This window comes from Eptatretus burgeri, chromosome 7 (genome assembly GCF_056783735.1).
Source record: "Eptatretus burgeri isolate ZD-2024b chromosome 7, Ebu_testis_v1, whole genome shotgun sequence".
NCBI classification, from domain to species: Eukaryota; Metazoa; Chordata; class Myxini; order Myxiniformes; family Myxinidae; genus Eptatretus; species Eptatretus burgeri.
The window spans coordinates 40,456,666-40,478,454 of NC_140967.1; the positions used below are offsets into that span (position 1 = coordinate 40,456,666).

Here is a 21,789-nt window from a genome sequence, read left to right on the forward strand (position 1 = left end):
TTACCAATATAATTTGCCAATATATATAAGTCCAAATAACATATAATATGTATGTGTACAAAAATCACCATTCTCATGACAATATATTGGAAATATGTTTATTGACTTGACTTTTTATACAATGTGTTTTCTTTTGCAGTGCAAAGCTCGACATCAAATGTTTCAGGAGGTTTTGGAGAATTCGAGGGATTATATTTCCTGGATTTCCATTAACGAACCTTTTAATGTTCATTACATTACTTCTGCTTGCTCTCTTTGGTAAGAGACATGTCTGTATGAATCACTGCTGTTTGTGTGAATGTGTTGGGGAAGATATGAGACATTGGGACTAAACGGTTAATCGGAATGTAAAAGCTACTTGCAGTTAATATTATATTCTGACTTGATATACTTGTATTTATGAATCAAACTATATTTGTTTCATGTCATGCATTTCTCCGACATCAAATATTGGCTTTGCACCATATACCGCATAAAACCTGATTACATTTATGCACTATATCATTAAGGGGCATCTATTTATTACTTATGCCAAAATGTCAGAATTTCAACATCTTCCCTACCCCTTACACTCTCTGGGCTATTTTTAGACAAAATATTGCGGCATTTTATGTCATCTCAGCCAATCAAATGTGCCACTCGCTCTCGTTCAAAATAGCAAAATAGCTTGTTGGAAATATAGATTGTGCTCAGAAAAGCAAGGCAAGAGTTGAATAGACCCTTCCCATGTCCTTTTTCAAGACTGTGCAGTTAAGGTGTTCTATGAACTCTTGTTACCCTTGCCGAAGGATCCGGAGAAGGAATTGCATTTGGCTCCGTTTGCTTGTTTGTTATCTTGCCAAAACGAAGTTTTTGCAAGATATGTGAGTCAGCTTGTATGTTGTTTTTTTTTTTGTTTTGTTTTTTGTTTGTTTGTTTGTTTGTCTATAATCACGTATAAAAAATTCTGCAGAGCACAGTTATCATTGGAAATTTTTGTAACTTCGCATATCAGAGGCCTATAGAGGTCCCTTTCAGTGCACAAAATTTTGAAGGTCAAGGTCAAGGTCACTTTGTCGCAAATCAGGGGAGTCGACGAAACCCTTATTTTTTGAGTAATTTTGATTGGATCGTCTTCAAACTTCATGGGAATATAGTTCATGGTCTGGCGCTCAGCTGATTAATTTTTGGTGGCGATTGGCCTTGACTTTCATGGTTAGCGCCTAAGGTCAAACATATTTGACCCCAAGGTCAAATTTTCAAGTTTTAGGAACCATATTGTGTCGTACCTCAAATTGAACACCTCGATGAGTGCTTTCTAGATATGTCAAGCTTGAAACATTATGACGTCATTTGGTGACGTTATGAGGCAAACGCATATTTTTCATGGTTACTCTGTAGAACGATTCTCATCGGAATCTCTCGTAGGCAGATATTCCTCAAGGAGTCGCTCCTGGTGGATAGCAGCTCTGTTCACCTCAGTGTGACCTTAAAGAAGTCACACGTGGTCACCTTTTGGCAAGATACGGGTCACCCTGCGGGTGACATTGGTTTTTTTTATTTGTTTGTTTATCTGTTTGTTTGTTTGTCCGCACAGGACTTTTGTATTTTTGTCCGTAAGCGCTTGTCGGATTGAGACGAAATTTTCACTATTGGTGCGACTACTCATGTAGAATGTTTCAATGATAATTATGATGTCATGTGTTACGTGGTGTGGCAGCCTTATTAGAAAAACGTAAAAACTTTGGACCTCTTTCTCTGAAACCATACCAAGGAAAAAATTGAAACTTGTCACAAAGCAAGTACTCCTCATGGGGAATAAGAGTGAATTTTTATGACATCATAGGTGCCCTCGTTATGACATAATTGCATATGTAGAATGCCACATCCGATCAGTATGAAAATTTTTGAGGGTCATCCAGGGATAAAATGGTCCACAGAAAAAAAAAATCATGACGTCATTGGTCACGTGATTCGGCGGCCAATTGTTTGTTTGTTTTAAAAACCTTCAAAAGTCTTCTTCTCTGAAATAACGAAACAGATCAAGGTGAAACTTTACACATATGACCGACTGTCCATGAGTAACAAAAGGTTCCCACATATGATTTCATTGGTCACATGGTTTGGCAGCCATATTGGATTTACCCTAAAACCTCCAAAAAATCTTCTCCAGAACAGCTGGACAAATCGAGGGGAAACTTCACACAAGTGTTCCCAAAGCCATGGGTGTACAACTGGCACATGGGGAATTAGTGTGGTATTTTTGTGACATAGGTGCTTGTCTTCGTTATGATGTCATTATTACATATGTAGAATGCTACATCCGATCAGTAAAAAAATTTTCAGGGTCATCTTGGGATAAAATGGTCCACAAATGTTTTTGATGACGTCATCGGTCATGTACTTCGGCAGCCATATTGTTTTTTTGTTTTTTTTAAACCTTCCAAATTCTTCTCTGAAATGGCTGAAAAGATCGAGGAGAAACTTTATACGTATGACTGCCTATCCATGAGGAACAAAAGTCACACTTCTGACGTCAAAGGTCACATGGTTTGGCAGCCATATTGGATTTACCTGAAAACCTATTAAAAAAAATACACCACTCAAAAGAAGTCCTGCTGAGGGTTTGCAATCTCTGATTGCTCTTTTCTTTTTTTCATTTGTTTGTCTGTGTCTGTGTCTGTCTGTCTATCTGTCTGTTTGTTTGTCCGCACAGAACATTTGTGTTTTTCTCGGCAATCGGTTGTCGGATTAAGTCAAAATTTTTACCATAGGTGCGACTACAAATGTAGAATGTTTTAATGATAATTATGACATCAAGAGTCACATTGTGTGGCAGCCATGTTGGAAAAATGGAAAAACTTTGGACATCTGTATCTCTGAAACCACACCAAGGAAAAAATTGAAACTTGTCACTTAACAAGTACTCATGGGGAATGAGTGTGATTTTTTTTCATGACGTCATATGTGCCGACATTATGACGTCATAATTGCATATGTATAATGCCACATCCGATCAGTATGAACATTTTTGAGGGTCATCTCGGGATAAAATGGTCCACAGAAAAAATAATACTTGATGACGTCATTGGTCACGTGATTTGGCAGCAATAAAAAAACAGAACACCTTCAAAAAATTTGTTCTCTGAAGTGGCTGAACAGATCGAGGCCATACTCTTTGCATGACCGCCTATACATGAGGAACAAAAGGTTCACAGAAATGATGTCATAGGTCACATGGTTTGGCAGCCATATTGGATTTACCCTAAAACCCATAACAACATCTTCTCCTGAACGGCTAGACAAATTGAGAGGAAACTTCTCACAAATGTTCCCCAACCCATGCGTGTACACGTTTCTTAAGGAATAATTGATTGGTCACATGATTTGTCAGCCATATTGCATTGAAGAAAAATATTAAATAATGTTTTCTCTGGAACCACTTAATCAATCGATGTGTAACTTCAAATTTATAATCTCGTAGTGATGTGGAATAAATGTTTTAAATTTCAACTTGATCAGATGCATGGTCTAGCAGCCTGAATTATTTATTTTTTTGATATGGGTTATTTTTGGTTTATATATATATATATATATATATATATATATATATATATATATATTTATATTTATATATATATATATATATATTTCTTGAATAAGGCTCACTTGACTGTGCCTGGATGGGTTTGAGGGTAGAGGAGTCGCAACTGAAATACGAATCCCATCCTCGTTCCTCCTGATGACTTCATCTTTGCTTCTTGCTCGTTTTGGTTCCTTCTGGTTACTCCAATGCAATCTAAATTTATGAACTATTTCTCTCGACTTTTTGCTGACATTACAAAGTGTATTTTTTTTAATCTCTTCAATCTCTCTTCAAAACATGTGTTTGTCAAAAACATAACTCACTTTCCTTATAGTTTCTCTTTATTCATTCTAATTCTTGCTTTTTCTTCTCTTTCATCTCTCTGTTCCTCTCTTTCATTATCTATTTGCTGAAGGAGAAGTGAATTATTGAGAAAGTTTTCTGTAAGGCTCACTTGGCTGTGCCTGGATGGGTTTGAGGGTTGTGGAGTAGCAGCTGAAACCCAAATCCTTTCCAGGTTCCTCCTGATGACCTCATCTTTGCTCTTTACTTCTTCGGGTTCCTTCTTGGTCTTCCATTTGGTTATTTTTGTACCATCTCCTGATGCTGTGTGGACTGTGCTTCCCCACTGATGGACCTCTGGTAGCTAATACATGTTGCTGCGTTTGAGCCTGGGGAGTAACTACAGAAATCTATTTGTTTGGGTTCTTCCCGACATCTTTGTTCTTTGTACATTTCACACTTCTTTCCAATTTTTTCACAATCCTCTTTATCCATTCTAATTTTTGCTTTTTCTTATCTTTCATCTCTTTTACTCTCTGTTCCTGTCTTTTGTTATCTAACTCTTTAAGGAGAAGTGAATTCTTGCAGTAATTTTTCTGGAAGGCTCACTTGGCTGTTCCTGGATGGGTTTGAGGGTTGTGGAGTCGCAGCTGAAACCTGAATCCTATCTAGGTTCCTCCTGATGATTCCATCTTCGCTCTTTACTTCTTTGAGTTCCTTCTCGATCTTCCGTTTGATTTCTAAATCACCATTCTGGCCATGAGGATCCTGGTCAAGCTGATAAAGGAGATGCATCAGTATCCATTTCACGACTTGCTCATCTCATTCTTAAAGTACGGAAGCCACAGCAGTTTATCTCTATTCTCAAGAAACCATTAGCATGCTCACTTCTGAGCTTTGTACTCAAGCGTTAAGTTACTGCAATCAAATATGACTGAAACTGCTGTCTGCTGGAATGCAAACAATGGGCATGGTATGTCATGTGGAGGGATGCTCCCTTATCTGCAAAGCAGACATTTAAAGATCCCACAATATCTTTCGAAAATGTATGTCTTTAGGTCTGTACCTACATTTTAATTCAGTCAATGGATGAAAACATCAAGCACAGTGCTGACCATCTTGCTCATGCATAATCATGGTAGCAATATTGTGAGGGACCAATTGGAGCAGAAATCAAGTTTTCCTTGAGATTTATATTTTTTAAGAAGGGTTATCAGTGTGTGGAATATTGTGTTGGCCTTTTGTTCATCTCCATGTGCTTACAGAGGAGCTGATAATTTACCAAGTTGGAGTTGTTCCAAGCAGATTTTATGAAGCTCTGGAAAACAAGGATCTCACGAGTTTCAAGGAGGTCGCTTTGCTTTCCTTCTTCTACATTGCTTTGAATTCTTTCGTGAGTATTTTATGTATGGTTCATATACATTTAATTTATTTTATTGTTATGTTGTACTTTTCCTCTGATCAGCAGTGGATCACACCAAAATCAAGCAAACAATTATTTTTATTCCATAGTAAATTGCTTTGGATTAATCCAGATGACAAACTTCCCCACAAATGTCTCCTCTTCCTTTGCTCCAATTGGTTCATCTGATAATTTGCTTGTGAGAGTTAACTCTCTGGCTATTTGCAGAGAGCTGCCTCCACATCGGTGAGTCTGGTAGTTCACTCAAGAAGATTGGCCAGGACTGCAAGCAGCCATCTCTCTTCAGCACTGGTCTCTCATATCTACTGCTCCTGATGTTAACTCAGCCTGGGAATTCTTCCACAAAAACCTGCTCTTGGTCATCCACAAATTCATCTCATCTCGTTTTCAGTTGTCCTACCTTTCTTCATGCCCATGGTACACTGAATCCTTTGGCGAGGAAGTTGCTCTGAAACAACTTGTCTTCTCTTCTTGGAAGGAAAATCCAATCAAAGACAATCTCAGTACATTATCAGTGCATTCGGAGCTGATCCTCACACCGCGCCTCACTCCGGAGAGGTTTTGCCCTTGCAGCGCTGCCGCTACGTTTTCACCTTGACATGTCTCTTGAGAACCACTCACCACAATGCTCCAGAGCAAGCATCTCTAACTCGTCTCACACAAAGTCCCAGAACTACTGACAACCCCCCACTTTTGAAACGCTCCCTTAAGTCACGCTGTGCTCTGCCCTTTATACTCGTAGATTTCAGCAAGAAGTTGTAGCTTCCATGCACTTCTCTTCTTTTATCGTCGGTGGACAGGGTGACTATCGCTGCCATCCTTCTGCACTGGTTCGTGCTTCCAAGAGTAAGAGGGTGAAAAGCACATATAGACAGATTCCAAATGGGAATGATTGAGAGAATAGAGGAGCATGAATGGTAGTAGCTTTGACATATATATATATATATATATATATATATATATATATATATATATATATATATATATATATATATATATATATAGTGGCGGGGGGGGGGGCTCTGGATTTCTGCTAGAACAGTCTTCTACATGTGACCTGTTATTTCACACAGAAACCAACACTTATGCACGACGTTTATCAATGAAATATCTATTCTATCTTACTCCCTTTAGCTCCTTTGACCATCAACTTGATTCAAGAATATGCATCATTCTTATACCTTGTACATTGTTATTATAAATGTCCTTTAATTTTCCTTAATTACATCAAAATTACGATGTCTATTTTTGATATTTTTGTAAATATTGCATCCATCACATGGTTTATTTTATTTATCATGGCTAATCTGTGCTTTGCTTAATTTTTTTTTCAGTTGAAGAGTGGTGATTCATACCTCTCTAAATTGCTTGATATCAGCTGGCGAAAATGTCTCACGGAAAGTCTGCACACTTCGTACTTCCGTGGCAAAGCATATTACCAACTGAGCAGCATGCAGGAAGTCATTGACAACCCGTAAGAATGCATCATGGGCTCAGATTAGACTTGGACTCAGGCCCTTGTAGCTCGAGACTGATGAAAGACTCAATGAGTCCATTGTAATCATAGATAATGTGGCACTGAGTCATGTTGCAGTGAATCTCAGTTGACACAGATTAGGCATATTTTAAGTCCTACCTAAATCTAGTTTAATCACCTTCAACGCTTTAATCAAACCTTCACACAATATGTCATGGACTTTAGAAACTCTAAGATTTGGTCTCAAAATGGTGTTGATTCATTCATCTGAATATACAAAACTCCTCTTCCTCCATCTTCTTCTTCACGTGAAATAATGGTGACTCTCATTCAATCCCGTTTCTCATGTCAATTACATTCAGAAAACGCTTGCGATATTCAATACTTTTTTTTGAATATTTCCATTTTATTCATATAACAGTCATATATCGCCCCATCAAACAGTATGTCTGATTTTACACCGCCTTTCGCTTTAATTGCAACACAGGTGAGAAAAGGATATGAAAAAAGCAGCTGATATTTCAGTAATTCATTTGTATGATTTTCAAGGATGAAAGTTAATTTTTTGCCGCATACCCCTTCAAGTTAACCGAGAATGGCGCGCGGTAGAGCGCATAGTCTCTCCTCGCATGCTCATTCTGAACAAAAACCTCAACCTCAGTTCAGATGCATCGTTAAGACCTAAGTCACATTTGCCACGGCGGCCGTGGGCTCTCCAAAATCTATGGCCACGAGCAATTATACGCCGGCCGCAGTATTTCCACGGTCACACAATGTAGCAGTCACATATGTTTTTATTTTTCGGGGAGCCGCACAGCGTATTTAGAAATTGTGGAGACCGAAAACGTGGGGGTGCCGTACGGTCTTTGATTTGATGTCGCACGGTGACCTTAGGGCATTCCTGCGGCGGCCATAGAATTTTCAAGGCAGACGCAAGGCGACCACAGGGGGACCACAGGGGGCCCTAAGGCGAGCGTGCGGCCAGACGGACGGTAACGAATGGGTGAATTTTTTTTTTACCAGTTCTTTTGTTTCGGCTTGTCGAATTGCTACGGCGAACGTAGAAATGAAAAAAAGTTATAACTCCGCGTTATAATTCCACGCCGACCCCTACGGCCTGTAAAAGATAGCCAAACGGCGTAGGGCCACCCTGAGGCCACCGCAGAAACTCTGCGGCCGCCGCACGTTTCTGTCAATTCAGAGGGCGTACGGCCGCCGTATCCTTGCCGTAGAGCAAATGTGACTTAGGCCTAACTGAACACACAACTATGATGGCCCACTGCTATTATGGCCCACATACCCATATCATCCATGCACCCTCTTTTGTCACATGCATTGCCATTATCCATAGCGTTATTGATTGATTATTAGGATATTTAACAACCACTTTTGTACACATAAAGACTAACGGTCGGTAGTCATACAATTCAGAGGGTCGTACTCGCTTGGGGACTGGGGCAACGATAGCAGATTTTCAGCTGGACGTGATTGAATGTAAATCCACTGACTGCTTGAAGAGAACACTGCCAGCTGTCTGGAGCATACTTTAAGGACCCGGCCGCATATCTTATCTGGACCGACTGCTTTGTGAAGATTTAAATTCTTAAACAATTTTTCCACTTCATTGACTTTGGTGACTATGTGCTCGCCTTCTGTTTCAGACAGAGCAGAACACTGAAATCATTTGAGCCAAAGCGGCTGTAAAATTGATTAAATTAATTTGCCATCAACATTGGGTTTCCGAAAACAAGGAACAAGTCGTGTTTTTTTCGTTTTTGAGAAACCTATGATGATTTGCAGTCCCTGCCAGGCTTCTCGTGGGTTGTTTGTCCTAAAGCAGTTGTCCATTCTTTCTTTGGAGTTTTCTTTAGCGTTTTTTTTTTACTGTTAATGATAGTTTTAATTGTAGCGTTTTAAGTTTATTTTGGTCCTTCATTTGAAAAACCTTTTTCCTTTCAAAAAGGATCTCTTTTAAGTCTTTCAAAACCCTGGCTTTGTCATTGGGATATATTTTTACAGTCTTTACCAGGGTGTGAAGTTCTAAACAAAAGTTCACATATCTGTTGATTATATTGGTGGCCTCATCGATATTTTCTGTTTCATTCAAAAATGCTTCCCAATCAGTGATTTCAAAACACGTTCTCAAGTTATCGAGTGAGCACTTGTTCCAGAGCCTGATGTCCTTTTTCCATGGTTTCTCAGTTTTAAGTTTTTGTTTATATTTAGGCAGAAGATGAACAACGTCATGGTCAGAATGACCGATACCTGGTCTTATGATTGGTTTGTGAGCATCATTTACTGAACTGTAACAGTGGTCGAGGATATTATTTCCCTGCACAGCCTCGTCAACATATTGAAAATGGTGGAGCAAGACCCGATCCAATGTGCATTAGTTGAAATTGCCCAGTCTGGTGATAAACTGGTGAGTCTAGTGATGAGTCCTCGATACGATGGACCATGTCAGAGATCATACCAACTGCCTCGTTGGTGTCACCATCCGGTGAACCAGAACCACCGAACCATTGAGTGGCCACAATCCAGCCGGGTTGTGGAAGGTGTGTCAGGGCATGTAGACGACCCCTTACTATTTCTTTCTCACCGCGACCACTTCTCACCCCTCCTCCCTTTCTCTCATGGCTGGTGCCTTTGTTTAGAGTGCGAAGTGATTAACTTAAGGCATCTGAAAGAGGGTTTGTCACGGAGGAGACAAGGGGAAATCTATATGTGCCTGCAAATTGTGTATATTGTCCGCATCGCCTATTCCTGTGTTTTCCCGCCAATTCCTTGTTGGAATCGTAACCGCCATTTCTCCCACCAATTTCTGCCCTGCTGGTAATAAACACATGAAAGATTTAGAATGGTTTCTGGACTTATCCTGTCCAGGGTGATCAGAGAGGGTGCTCCTGGGGGTAATTAGCCTAAGCGGTTGAGTGGCCTTTGATGGATGATAGGGTGCAGCGCATAATGTTGGTTCGCTCGGCAAATTAACATCCGTGGCGTGACCACCGACACAGTTCCCCATCTACTTCAATCATCCGCACACTCGTACTTCAATAATCGATAAGATGCTGGCACAGGTACGATAAATTGATACTGGGCACGAGTTCCAACCAAAGGTGAGTGTTGCAGACGGCATCATAACTTTTTTTTACCGTTTGAGCTTTTGTCATCTAGTTTTCAACAAACCTATATGGAGAGGATAACACAAGTACAGGTTTTTTTAAAACTTGTTTTCATCGTTTAGCTTGAGTACAAAGCAGACGTGGATGGGCTTTGCATTTTGAGATGCTTTCTAATCTTTATTTTTTGATTGACAATATGTCATGATATGGAATATGGTATTATTTAATCCATCATTAAAATATTTTCAACACAGTTTTTTGCATCTGATGATACCTTGTAGACCTCTCTATTTGTAATAATGAGATAATTTTTTTTCAAGTATATTATAATTATTTTTCCGGTTCAGTACTAACAAATTGGTGTGCTATTTCAGAGACCAACGAATCAGCCAGGATGTGAAAAAGTTCTGCTCACAATTAAGCCAGATGGCCAGTAAGGTGGTTGTCTCACCTTTCACCCTCACTTACTACACCTACCAATGTTTTATCAGGTATGTGTGATTGTATGGCAGCTGGAGGTAAAGCTAATAGTGTTTTTCGTTTTATTTGCAGGGGTATAAATAATATATCAAAAGAGGTAGTGTTTAACATTGTGCAGGGATTTATTGAGGCCTCCTCTCAAATATTGTATACCGTTTTAGTCCATTGTAATCATAGATAATGGCCAGACATCGCTACCCCATGCAATCATCACATGGAGACCAGGTTTTTCAGTCTTGTGGCATGCACCTGACTTACTCTTCATGGTGTGAGCGGTTGGGGTATCACTTTAAGCCGTTAGAGTCTCGTGGGTATGTGATAAATACTCGTATAAAGAACTGTCAATGTGTTGCTTCCTTGTCCTTCCCGCTCCTTTGTTGCTTGCAATAAACCCTGTTTTCGCACCACTGGCATATGACCATGGTGTGTGTTTCGGATTATGCATTATAACCATGGTGCGAGTTAAAATCGACGGCCATTGGAAATTGGCTTCAAACCATTGATAATAGGTTTAAAACTGCAGCAGTTCATCCTGGGTCATTGCTTGGCCCCATCCTTTTAGACGGGTGAACCGGCTGTAGTTGACAGATCTCGTTGGAATTTCAGTATGCTGGAAACAAGAGCAAACATCTGTTTGATTTTCCTGGTGGACGGGCTTACGGCCTCTGAGGAACATCCATCACCAAACTGGTGCCCATCCGGGTGGAAGATTTGACCACATATCCACCCACTGTCGACCGTTATATTGGTAGTTAAAATTGAGATCAGGACACTGGTCCAAATCTGATGACCATGACATACATACATACATAATATGTATATATACAGGGTCTCCCATACATAAGTATATATATATATATATATATATATATATATATATATATATATATATATATATATATATATATATATATATATATATTGTTGCGGATTCCGCGCCCGCCGGCGTGCGAACGGCCACGTAACTCGAATCGCGGCACGTCGCCCACCGGACGGACAATCCAGTCGTGACCCTCTCGGACTAACGCCGGGAACCAGTCACGGGTGGACCTTTCGGTCTCACCGCTATCGAGCCAATCAGCCCCCGCGTGGGATAGGGTTGCTCGCCAAATTCGACCTACCTAAGTACCCACGCGGAGGGTAGACCGGGCGATCGCACCTCGCCGCAGGTCGACTTCGGACACGGGCCACTTAAGCGACCCGTTCCGTACTATCAGAATAACCGAGCGGTGTTATCGTCGACCTCAACGGTTCGATTAATTATCGGGCGTATTCAGCCCACTACCAACCCTTTACGTGAAGCAAGATGGGGATTCAATGGAGGAAAAGACGAAGCGAAGCGGGAGAACAGTTCAACAATAAAGCACATTTATTCGCGGCACACGGGAAGCACACAAATACAATTCCACCAAAAGCACACAAAAAAAAGAAAACACAATTCCATTTACACAAAAAGCAAATATAAAAGCGAAAACACAGTGCAGAGCTAATACCGACTACCGAGCACACGGCAACACTTATACAATTCTACTTCACAGACGGCGCCGACAACACATACCCAAAACCAAGGAAAAGAAATACCCTCAAGGATGAGGCGGGCCTGAGGCCGAGACCGGGTCGCGCCTACCCGTCTGGTGATGAGACGCGGAGCGGCGATGGCGCCTCTCTCCGCGGGCCTCGCGGACAGTGTCAGGCAGGGGGTGGGAAAAGGGGCCCCCTTGGTCGCACTATCTCAGCGCGGGGGGAAACAGGAGGGGGTTGCTGATGCTCGGGGTATAGAGGATCTTTATTATCCCTGGTGTGCGTCTCCACCTCGGCCAGGTCGCGCTGCCGGCCTTCCTCGGGCGTGCAGCTCCCGGCACCGTCGCGAGCACCCCCTCGTCTGCCTTCGCCGCGGCCGCCTCTCCGCCTCTCCGCCTCTGGACTCTCCACCCTGGACTCTTCTTTGGGCTCTCCTCGTTCGACTCTCTTCAGCTTCTCCAGCTACTGCAGGCTTCGGGCTCCAGACTTCCACTCTCGTCCCCTCCGTTCCGACTCCTTCTCGTTCTCGTTCTCGTTCTCGTTCTCGTTCTCGTTCTGCTGACTGACGAACACCGTCCTTTTATCCCCCCGTAGCTTCGCCTTTGACCCCCTCCCTTTGACCTTTCACCTCGCTCCCCATTGGCCCGAGAAAAAGTGGGCGTGAAGGCTTTTTGATCCACAAATTTGCATATATCGATCGTTCTGGAGGCGGGGCCAAATCGCCCCTCGCTCACCGATTGGACGGCAAAAAGTGGGCGTGTGTCGTTTTTGATCCGTTTTTGAAGCACAAAATCCGTGATTTTGTACTCGCTGTTCAACGTGCGCCCTGCACGAGTCCAACACCGGTACCCACAGCGGGGCAAGAATGGTGGCGATGCTACGGTTGCGAGGTGTGACGGGAAGGTCGTGGCGGTTGTGGTGAAGCGGCGTTGTGGTTGGTGGTTGATGTTGTGGTTGTGGTGGTAATCATGGCGGTTGGTCCAAAATAAAGATAGTAAAAGAAAAACGGCTATCCTGAAGAGTCGCAGCACGCATAAATGACATGTATTCCCACTAGACAACGGGTTTGGGCCTAACTACACATATACTTGCCGAGATACCTCACCTAAGGGACCTGAATGGTGGTTTGCGAATCTGGTAACCACAACACTACCCCCTCCCCTTTTTACAGACTCGTCCCGAGTCGTCAAATTTTCGTGTGCCATCATGTGTAGTTTTCCCCTAGTACATTTTACCTACGGATCCCTGAGTGCGACATTCATGGTATTCGTGTCCCCAAAATAAATAACCTAAGGGCTGCGTAACTACCTAAACAAACTCACTCACACGGACGACTTAAATAAAATTGCCGGCGCTAAGACATACATGCCGGGGGCGCACTCATATGTACAGTACATCTTACCTTAACTTACAAATTTTACACTAAACCATGGCCCAGGATCATTGAACTCTGCAAAGAAAAGCAGTTAGCAGGGAGCCAGGCTGCCCACATGCAGTCTCTGGCTCAAACAATGCAGGTGACAGGGAACGTGGCTGGCTGCTCACACGCAGTCCAAGGCCTTCCCTTTTGAACTGAACTCAGTGAACCACAACGGTGCTTGGGCTGCACAACGCAGTCTCCGTGCCAGCTCAAGTGGCACACGCAATGAGCACAACGAATGGATGCATGAACGGTTTGAACTGAATGCAGTGAACCACAACGGTGCATGGGCTGCACAAACGCAGTCTCCGTGCCAGCTCAAGTGGCACACGCAATGAGCACAACGAATGGATGCATGGACACAAACACGGTGCACGGGCCGCCACTGCAGGCCCGTGTTGTAGCTGCCAACAGGGCAGTTCTCGCAGCTTGCAAACTGTTGCCTTGATCCTGGCGCACATGGAAATGAACAGGGGGGGCAAAGCAAAAATTGAACGGGGCTGGTGAACGTGGGCAGTGGGCATGGCATGGCAAAGGTAGCAGGCAAACACAGCCCGCCGAAGAAGGCCGCCGCAGGCAAACACAGCCGGCAGATGAACTGGCCGGCACAGGCCTTGAAGTACCACAGCTGCAGATGATCCGGCCGGCACAGGCCTTGAAGAAAACAGCCAGCAGATGAACTGGCCGGTACAGGCCTTGCAGCACAACAACAACTGCCGATGAAGTTAGCCGGCCTCTGCCTTGCAGCAAAACACGGCCAGCCGATGAAGTTGGCCAGCCTTTGCCGTTCAGTGGAGGTTGGTGGAGGGAGTGCGGTGGTGCTGGCCACTCGGAAGGCGGGCTCGGACCTACCTACCTGTCTCCCTCCCACCTATCGCCTTTGCCTGTCACTGTCCATACCCACTCCCTTAATTTGTCAAACCCCAATTTAGCCCCAACTTATTTTTTTGTTGTTTTCATTTTTACTCCCCCACTATAAATCGTCCCCTAACCCCCTTTATCGTCCTTGTTCGGCTAACCTATCCTGTCACCTAGCCTACTCCCAACCCCTACGTTCCCTTCCCGGAGGGGAATAAGGGAGAGCTAACGTCCTGTGTCGAGGCCCAACGAAGCCTCAGGATGGCCTCCCCAGAGTTCGGCGATCTATAACCAAAGTGGGTCCAGCGGCCCACAACGACAGCGAGGGGATGGATGGTGCGGAGGGGTACACTTCCTAATCTACCCTATCCATTTAACTGTTAAACTACCCCGGGGCTTTCAACAAGCGCCTCTCGCTTAAACTATTGGTTCTAACAACCCAGATTCCCGTCGCCTGTGTTGGTGTCCTCACAATTTCGGGCCTCGCCCCCCAATTTTCTCTCCGTGCCCTCACACGGTCTCCTGGCTGGGACACGTGGCTCCCTTTGGCAGGCACGACCCTCTGCCGAATCTCCCGCTATGGCACCCCGGGCACTACACTGCCTCCGAGCCTACCAGCTCCCTAACACCGGGGAGTGCCCCCCATGGCACCTCCCCTGAAACGCACACGTGGCAGGCCGGCCTCCCGGGCCCCTTTCCGAGGGTCACCCGTGCCCACAACACTGCCCACGCGGCTAATGGCGCCCCGGGCCCCCGCACCAAGCAGGCGCACCCGTGCCCACTACTCTATCCCGGCCCCCTATGGGCCCTTGGCCTACCGCGGCCGACTAGCCTGGTGCCCGGGGTACCCACTCAGCGATACTCACCTTTCGCAGCCACGCTCCCAAGCCCGTCAACAGGGCTCCTGCACCCCTCCAAATGGGTCTCGAGCCTACTTTCCCACCAACAACAAAACGACCTCCATTTTTGTTAATTTGACTAACCCAGCTAACTCACTCTACACTGACCCCGGGGGTCCCTTGGGCGGGAGTCACTCCTCCCCCCAATCACTCATCGCACCATGCATTCCCCATTCACTCCACACACACAGACCCGCTGGCCTCACTCACTCAACAAGTACTCACCTCACAACCCACAACTCTTCAACACACTCACCACTGAACTCTGCCATCCTTCTAACTACCTCCCCTAACTAACTCGTGCTCCCACGTCGTCCCTTAAACTATAGCACGTTCCTTTTAACACTACGTAGCTAAACTACGTCCCCTCTACACATCCACAAGTCTGTCACTGTCTTTTAAATAATTCATTTTATTTCCCAACCTAAATCTGGCTACAATCCCTCTAACTAATCCATTCCACGGACTCCATGAGGACTTACCCCTGCCCCATGGAGTCGGTCTAGCTAAGCTAACCCTTCCCCCTAACTAGTTTCCATCCTGTGCCCAGGTTAAGGGGGTCTTCCACCCCTTACCCAGGAATCCTGCGCACCCGAAAGTGAGGCTTGTTTTTTTTTTTTTTTTTCTTTACATGCGCAGCGCCAGCGCGGCAACTCAGAGCTCGCGCACTTTGCACCTGCCCGTGACGTCATGCAGCTGCACGTGTTCCTCGTCCCTCCTTGGACGGGACCATCCGGCAGAGATACCCCTCCTGCCGGATTCCAACCCCACGTGCAGCCATGACGTCACCGTGCGCATAAAAAAAAAACAAGCCCCACGTCTCGAGGGGTTCCCCACGCGAACACATGTGCTTTGCCCGTTGGAGCTTAACACACACGATCGCGTGGAGAACCCGTCCGGTCCAAATCCATTTACCTGCCTAAACTTTGTCCGTCCGCGGGATCGGCAAATCCACCGCGTACGTTTCCGGACCGGGACTTCACTCTCGCAAGCGAGCACGTGGTGGTCTCGTGCGTTGCACAGCACGAACCGCGTGCTCACTGCTGGGCGAACCCGGCACGGTCCCCGAAACAGCTACAGCCGCTACTCGGCTTTCTCTCCTCTGTCGCCGTCTCAGTCTCCATTCCACCCACGCACACCTGCGTGTTACGACGCACACAGTCCACTCCATCACATTCACACGGGGAGACGCGGCTGCGTGCTCCCGCATGCCAACCGACATCTCCCTCACATACCGTTCTCTCACACACACGGTCTCCCTTGCACACAGCGACCTTGCACACGGCCGTTCACTCACGCACGGTGCCTCACCACTCACACAAACCATACTACTTACACACGCGGGGGCACTCACCCGCGGTGCCTCATCCACACACCGTGCCTCACTCATACACGCGGGGGCACTTAACCGCGGTGCCTCATCCACACACGCGGGGCACTCAACCGCGGTGTCTCATCCACACTGGCCGTTTCACTCACACACGGTGCCTCACCCACACACGCGGGGGCACTAACCCGCGGTACCTCACTCACACTCCGTGCCTCATCCACACACGGCGTGCTGGGAAGCACGTACTCCGGCACCATCGCCACCACACCACTCACACACGGGGTCGCTTCCACACACGGGGACGCACTCACACCTTGCACCACACACAGGGACAACCACACTGGGGATTTGTGTCCCCACAAGGGTCTCCGGGGCCTCTACACCCCCCAAGCTCTCCGTGCACCCGTCCCCTCAACCTCGCAAAGCACGACCGAACTCACCTGGTCGTGACTCGCCTCAAGGGGGCATACTCCCTCCCCTTGTTCCTGGAGGAGGTCATCCAGCTGCTCGCACCGGGTCCCCACACGCTCCGCGAGCTCAACCTCACTATCCTCCACTACCTCCGTGTGTGTGTGTGCGTCACTTACCCCGTCTTCATCGTGTTGTCTCTCCTCTATTTTTTTTGTCTCCCGTGTCTCTATACATTTATAAGTTTCTGTTGTCCCCTCCTGTCTATTAGTCTCCGCTTCTTTCTGGCGTCTTTCCCTTATCTTTAAGTAGGTCAACCTTGCTTTCTCTTTAAGTCGCTCCCGTCCTTCCCTGTTTTTCACTCCTTGCTCTTTCACGATCTCCGCGTACCTCATCCTTGCTTTCCGTATTAATTGTTCTTTTCTCTCCCTCGCAATTACTTTCACCTCGTCTCTTGTCTCCCGAATTACTTTTTCCTTACCCGCCTCCACCGCGGGCCTGTCAGCCGTTGCACCCCCTTCCAGCTCGTTCGTTCCGACACGTGGAGTCGCCATTTTAAGTTCCCTGCTCACGGCCTTCATGCCCGCCTGCAGGCTTCGGCCCATGTTCTGCGTCTCACCCCGGAACTTTTTCATTTCCTCCTTCATGTTTGCTTCCATTCCGTTTATTTGCTTGTTCATTTCGTTTTTCATTTCATTTGTATTTGTATCCATCTTCTCGTTCATGTGTTGTGTATTCGCATCCATCGTCGTTTTCACTTCATTTGTATTTGTATCCATCTTTTCATCCATTTTTTTCATATTCGCATCCATTTTTTCGTTCATTGCCGCCAGCATGGCGCATAGCTGGGCTATGTCGGGTGCGCTTGAGTGAGCCGTTTCGGCAGGGGTTGGGGAAGGGTCTTGGTGGAGAGGGGGGGGGGGAGGTGTTATACACCGCGGCCGCTGCCGCACCCACCTCGGGCCCTGGGTTCAGTTGGGCGAGTCCGTGTTCCTGCACAATCAACATTTCCTGCTCGGGGATTCCATCCTGGACCATGGACTCTACATTATTACACATATACATTTCTAATACCCCCGGCTCCCGCTCGCCTTGAGACGCCATCTTGCTTCTCGTGAAGGGTTAATTTAACTCGCTCGTAATTTGGAGGGAATCGGGGGTCGCTTCTCTCACCCCTGGACCGATTCCCGTGAATTTCGCTGGAGACAGGAGAGCCTGTTGTCCCGCTCTCCAATACCAGTGCCGCGAGGAGGGCGATGAATTTGTATCGCACGACCTGACACCAGTGTTGCGGTCTTCGCGCCCGCCGGCGTGCTGACGGGCACGTAACTCGAATCGCGGCACGTCGCCCACCGGACGGACAATCCAGTCGTGACCCTCTCGGACTAACGCCGGGAACCAGTCACGGGTGGACCTTTAGGTCTCACCGCGATCGAGCCAATCAGCCCCCGCGTGGGATAGGGTTGCTCGCCAAATTCGACCTACCTAAGTACCCACGCGGAGGGTAGACCGGGCGATCGCACCTCGCCGCAGGTCGACTTCGGACACGGGCCACTTAAGCGACCCGTTCCGTACTATCAGAATAACCGAGCGGTGTTATCGTCGACCTCGACGGTTCGATTAATTATCGGGCGTATTCAGCCCACTACCAACCCTTTACGTGAAGCAAGATGGGGATTCAATGGAGGAAAAGACGAAGCGAAGCGGGAGAACAGTTCAACAATAAAGCACATTTATTCGCGGCACACGGGAAGCACACAAATACAATTCCACCAAAAGCACACAAAAAAAAGAAAACACAATTCCATTTACACAAAAAGCAAATATAAAAGCGAAAACAGTGCAGAGCTAATACCGACTACCGAGCACACGGCAACACTTATATAATTCTACTTCACAGACGGCGCCGACAACACATACCCAAAACCAAGGAAAAGAAATACCCTCAAGGATGAGGCGGGCCTGAGGCCGAGACCGGGTCGCGCCTACCCGTCTGGTGATGAGACGCGGAGCGGCGATGGCGCCTCTCTCCGCGGGCCTCGCGGACAGTGTCAGGCAGGGGGTGGGAAAAGGGGCCCCCTTGGTCGCACTATCTCAGCGCGGGGGGAAACAGGAGGGGGTTGCTGATGCTCGGGGTATAGAGGATCTTTATTATCCCTGGTGTGCGTCTCCACCTCGGCCAGGTCGCGCTGCCGGCCTTCCTCGGGCGTGCAGCTCCCGGCACCGTCGCGAGCACCCCCTCGTCTGCCTTCGCCGCGGCCGCCTCTCCGCCTCTCCGCCTCTGGACTCTCCACCCTGGACTCTTCTTTGGGCTCTCCTCGTTCGACTCTCTTCAGCTTCTCCAGCTACTGCAGGCTTCGGGCTCCAGACTTCCACTCTCGTCCCCTCCGTTCCGACTCGTTCTCGTTCTCGTTCTCGTTCTCGTTCTCGTTCTCGTTCTCGTTCTCGTTCTCGTTCTCGTTCTCGTTCTCGTTCTCGTTCTCGTTCTCGTTCTCGTTCTCGTTCTGCTGACTGACGAACACTGTCCTTTTATCCCCCCCCGTAGCTTCGCCTTTGACCCCCTCCCTTTGACCTTTCACCTCGCTCCCCATTGGCCCGAGAAAAAGTGGGCGTGAAGGCTTTTTGATCCACAAATTTGCATATATCGATCGTTCTGGAGGTGGGGCCAAATCGCCCCTCGCTCACCGATTGGACGGCAAAAAGTGGGCGTGTGTCGTTTTTGATCCGTTTTTGAAGCACAAAATCCGTGATTTTGTACTCGCTGTTCAACGTGCGCCCTGCACGAGTCCAACACCGGTACCCACAGCGGGGCAAGAACGGTGGCGATGCTACAGTTGCGAGGTGTGACGGGAAGGTCGTGGCGGTTGTGGTGAAGCGGCGTTGTGGTTGGTGGTTGATGTTGTGGTTGTGGTGGTAATCATGGCGGTTGGTCCAAAATAAAGATAGTAAAAGAAAAACGGCTATCCTGAAGAGTCGCAGCACGCATAAATGACATGTATTCCCACTAGACAACGGGTTTGGGCCTAACTACACATATACTTGCCGAGATACCTCACCTAAGGGACCTGAATGGTGGTTTGCGAATCTGGTAACCACAACAATATATATATATATATATATATATATATATATATATATATATATATATATATATATATATATATATATATATATATATATATATATATATATATATATATATATATATATACAGGGTCTCCCAAAAGTCTGGATTCAGAGGCAAAAATTTATTTTAAAGTTTTATTACAGTAAATGCTGAAATTGACGGCCTTGGACTTCGCGACACTTGTTTATATGCTGAATACAAGAACGTTGAACATTTCTGAACCTAAAGCGTGAAACACTTTAACAGTGGCATGTGTTATTGGATGCTTATCAAGATGCTTTCTATTGAATTTGACAGCAACTCCTCTATGTGAAGAATCCTGTCTTGCGTACATGAGAATGAGTTCAATTTGATCTTCTATTGTTAGTTTCGAGGCCATCTTGGATCTGAAAGAAAAAGAAAAATATAAAATTGTATATTAGGAAAAATGCCGATGGATCCAAACTTTAGGTACACCCTGTATATATTTAACTTACTGGTGATGTTCCTGTATGTGCTGCATTGTTACGCTGCTCTTTTCCACCACTGCCCCTGAAAAATTGAGTCCATAAACTTGTAGATTGGTGTGGTGTTGATGTAGTACAGGTTTGATGGGTCAAATGGCCTTCTCCTGCATTAATGTTTCCAATTGTATTTCCTTGTATTCTGTACTCTGCGACATATTGCGCTGAACAAACCCTCAACCTGCATTGTCGAACTTGATTCCATATTGTTGCAGTATGTTATTAAAGTGCATTTTCCTTTATTGGTCAAACAACATTTCCATTGATCTTTGCTCCACCACAATTCATTCATTATTCTTCAAGATGCTCTTTCTTTTCTTTTGCAGCACAAGCTGGCAGGGTCCTGTCTCTCTCTTTGTTTATTTTATCATTGGAACGTGCATCAACAAGTTGCTTATGAGTCCTGTTGTTTCTGCTGTCGTTGCTCAGGACAAACTCGAAGGAAACTTCAGGTTGGACATAACATTGGTTGTTTGTTGAAGTTTACCTTAGCTTCTTGTTTAGTATGGTCACTATGTATGATGCTCAATGTGAGAATGACATACCTCAAATCTATCCAGCTTTTGAAAACTCACTGAATAGAGGAGCAGAAATGCATAAGTTGTATCGAAATAATTTTAATTGCTATCTTTCAAATTTGTTTCTACCATATTGAATGGTTTGACTGTCTTGATGTTGATGCCATTGCTAGAGCCAAAGATGTGTTTTGTGCGAGTTTGAAAAGTTTTAAAGATATCTATCAAGGCTTATAGATTGAGCAATACAATTCCACAGGCTTGAGGAAAAGGGGACTAAGAAGTGGAGGTGAGAAAAAAGGCTGGATTTGTTTGAAGAATAATTATGAGGGGAATACTTTATCATCATTAGTAATGTTTCATTGATGACCAATAAATTACTTTGCTCTACACACAACATTTTAATCAGTTGTTTGTTCAAACTGCTTTCATCCTTGTTCAGTTTATTTGTTATGCCATGTGAGTTAACCTGAAATCTGCCCCCCCCCCCCATGGCTCTGCAGGTTCAAGCATATGCAAATCAGAGTACATGCTGAGTCTGTGGCTTTTTACAGGTCAGTGAAGCAGTTTGGATAACTGTTTTTTTTTTTTTACTTGGACATTAATAACATTACATTAATTATATTAATAACATCTCACTACTAATTTAAATGATATTTGACATGCTATTTCGTGTTATTGCCAAATTAGTCTGGGAGGTCAGTGGTCGAATCCCCTTACGAGTCATACCAAAGACTTAAAAAAAGAAAAGAAAAAAAAAAGGTACGTGCTGATTCCTTGCTTGACTCTCAGAATTTAATAGGATAAAGCACAGACAAACAACGCTAGGAAGGAAACCACCCAGTATAACCTTTTCCAA

General features: G+C 45.5%; 1 protein-coding gene across 3 annotated transcripts in view; it reads left to right on the top strand.

Annotated features, from left to right (window-relative positions):
- ABCD4 (ATP binding cassette subfamily D member 4) overlaps positions 1-21,789 on the top strand; it is a 120,839-nt gene that overhangs the window by 23,208 nt on the left and 75,842 nt on the right. For all 3 annotated transcript variants that reach the window (XM_085888106.1, XM_085888105.1, XM_085888104.1), the window contains exons 2-7: positions 140-258; positions 5,113-5,240; positions 6,605-6,744; positions 10,244-10,360; positions 20,742-20,867; positions 21,434-21,484. In XM_085888106.1, coding sequence (XP_085744232.1) covers positions 140-258; positions 5,113-5,240; positions 6,605-6,744; positions 10,244-10,360; positions 20,742-20,867; positions 21,434-21,484 — 681 coding nt within the window. The remainder of the gene's footprint in view (positions 1-139; positions 259-5,112; positions 5,241-6,604; positions 6,745-10,243; positions 10,361-20,741; positions 20,868-21,433; positions 21,485-21,789) is intronic.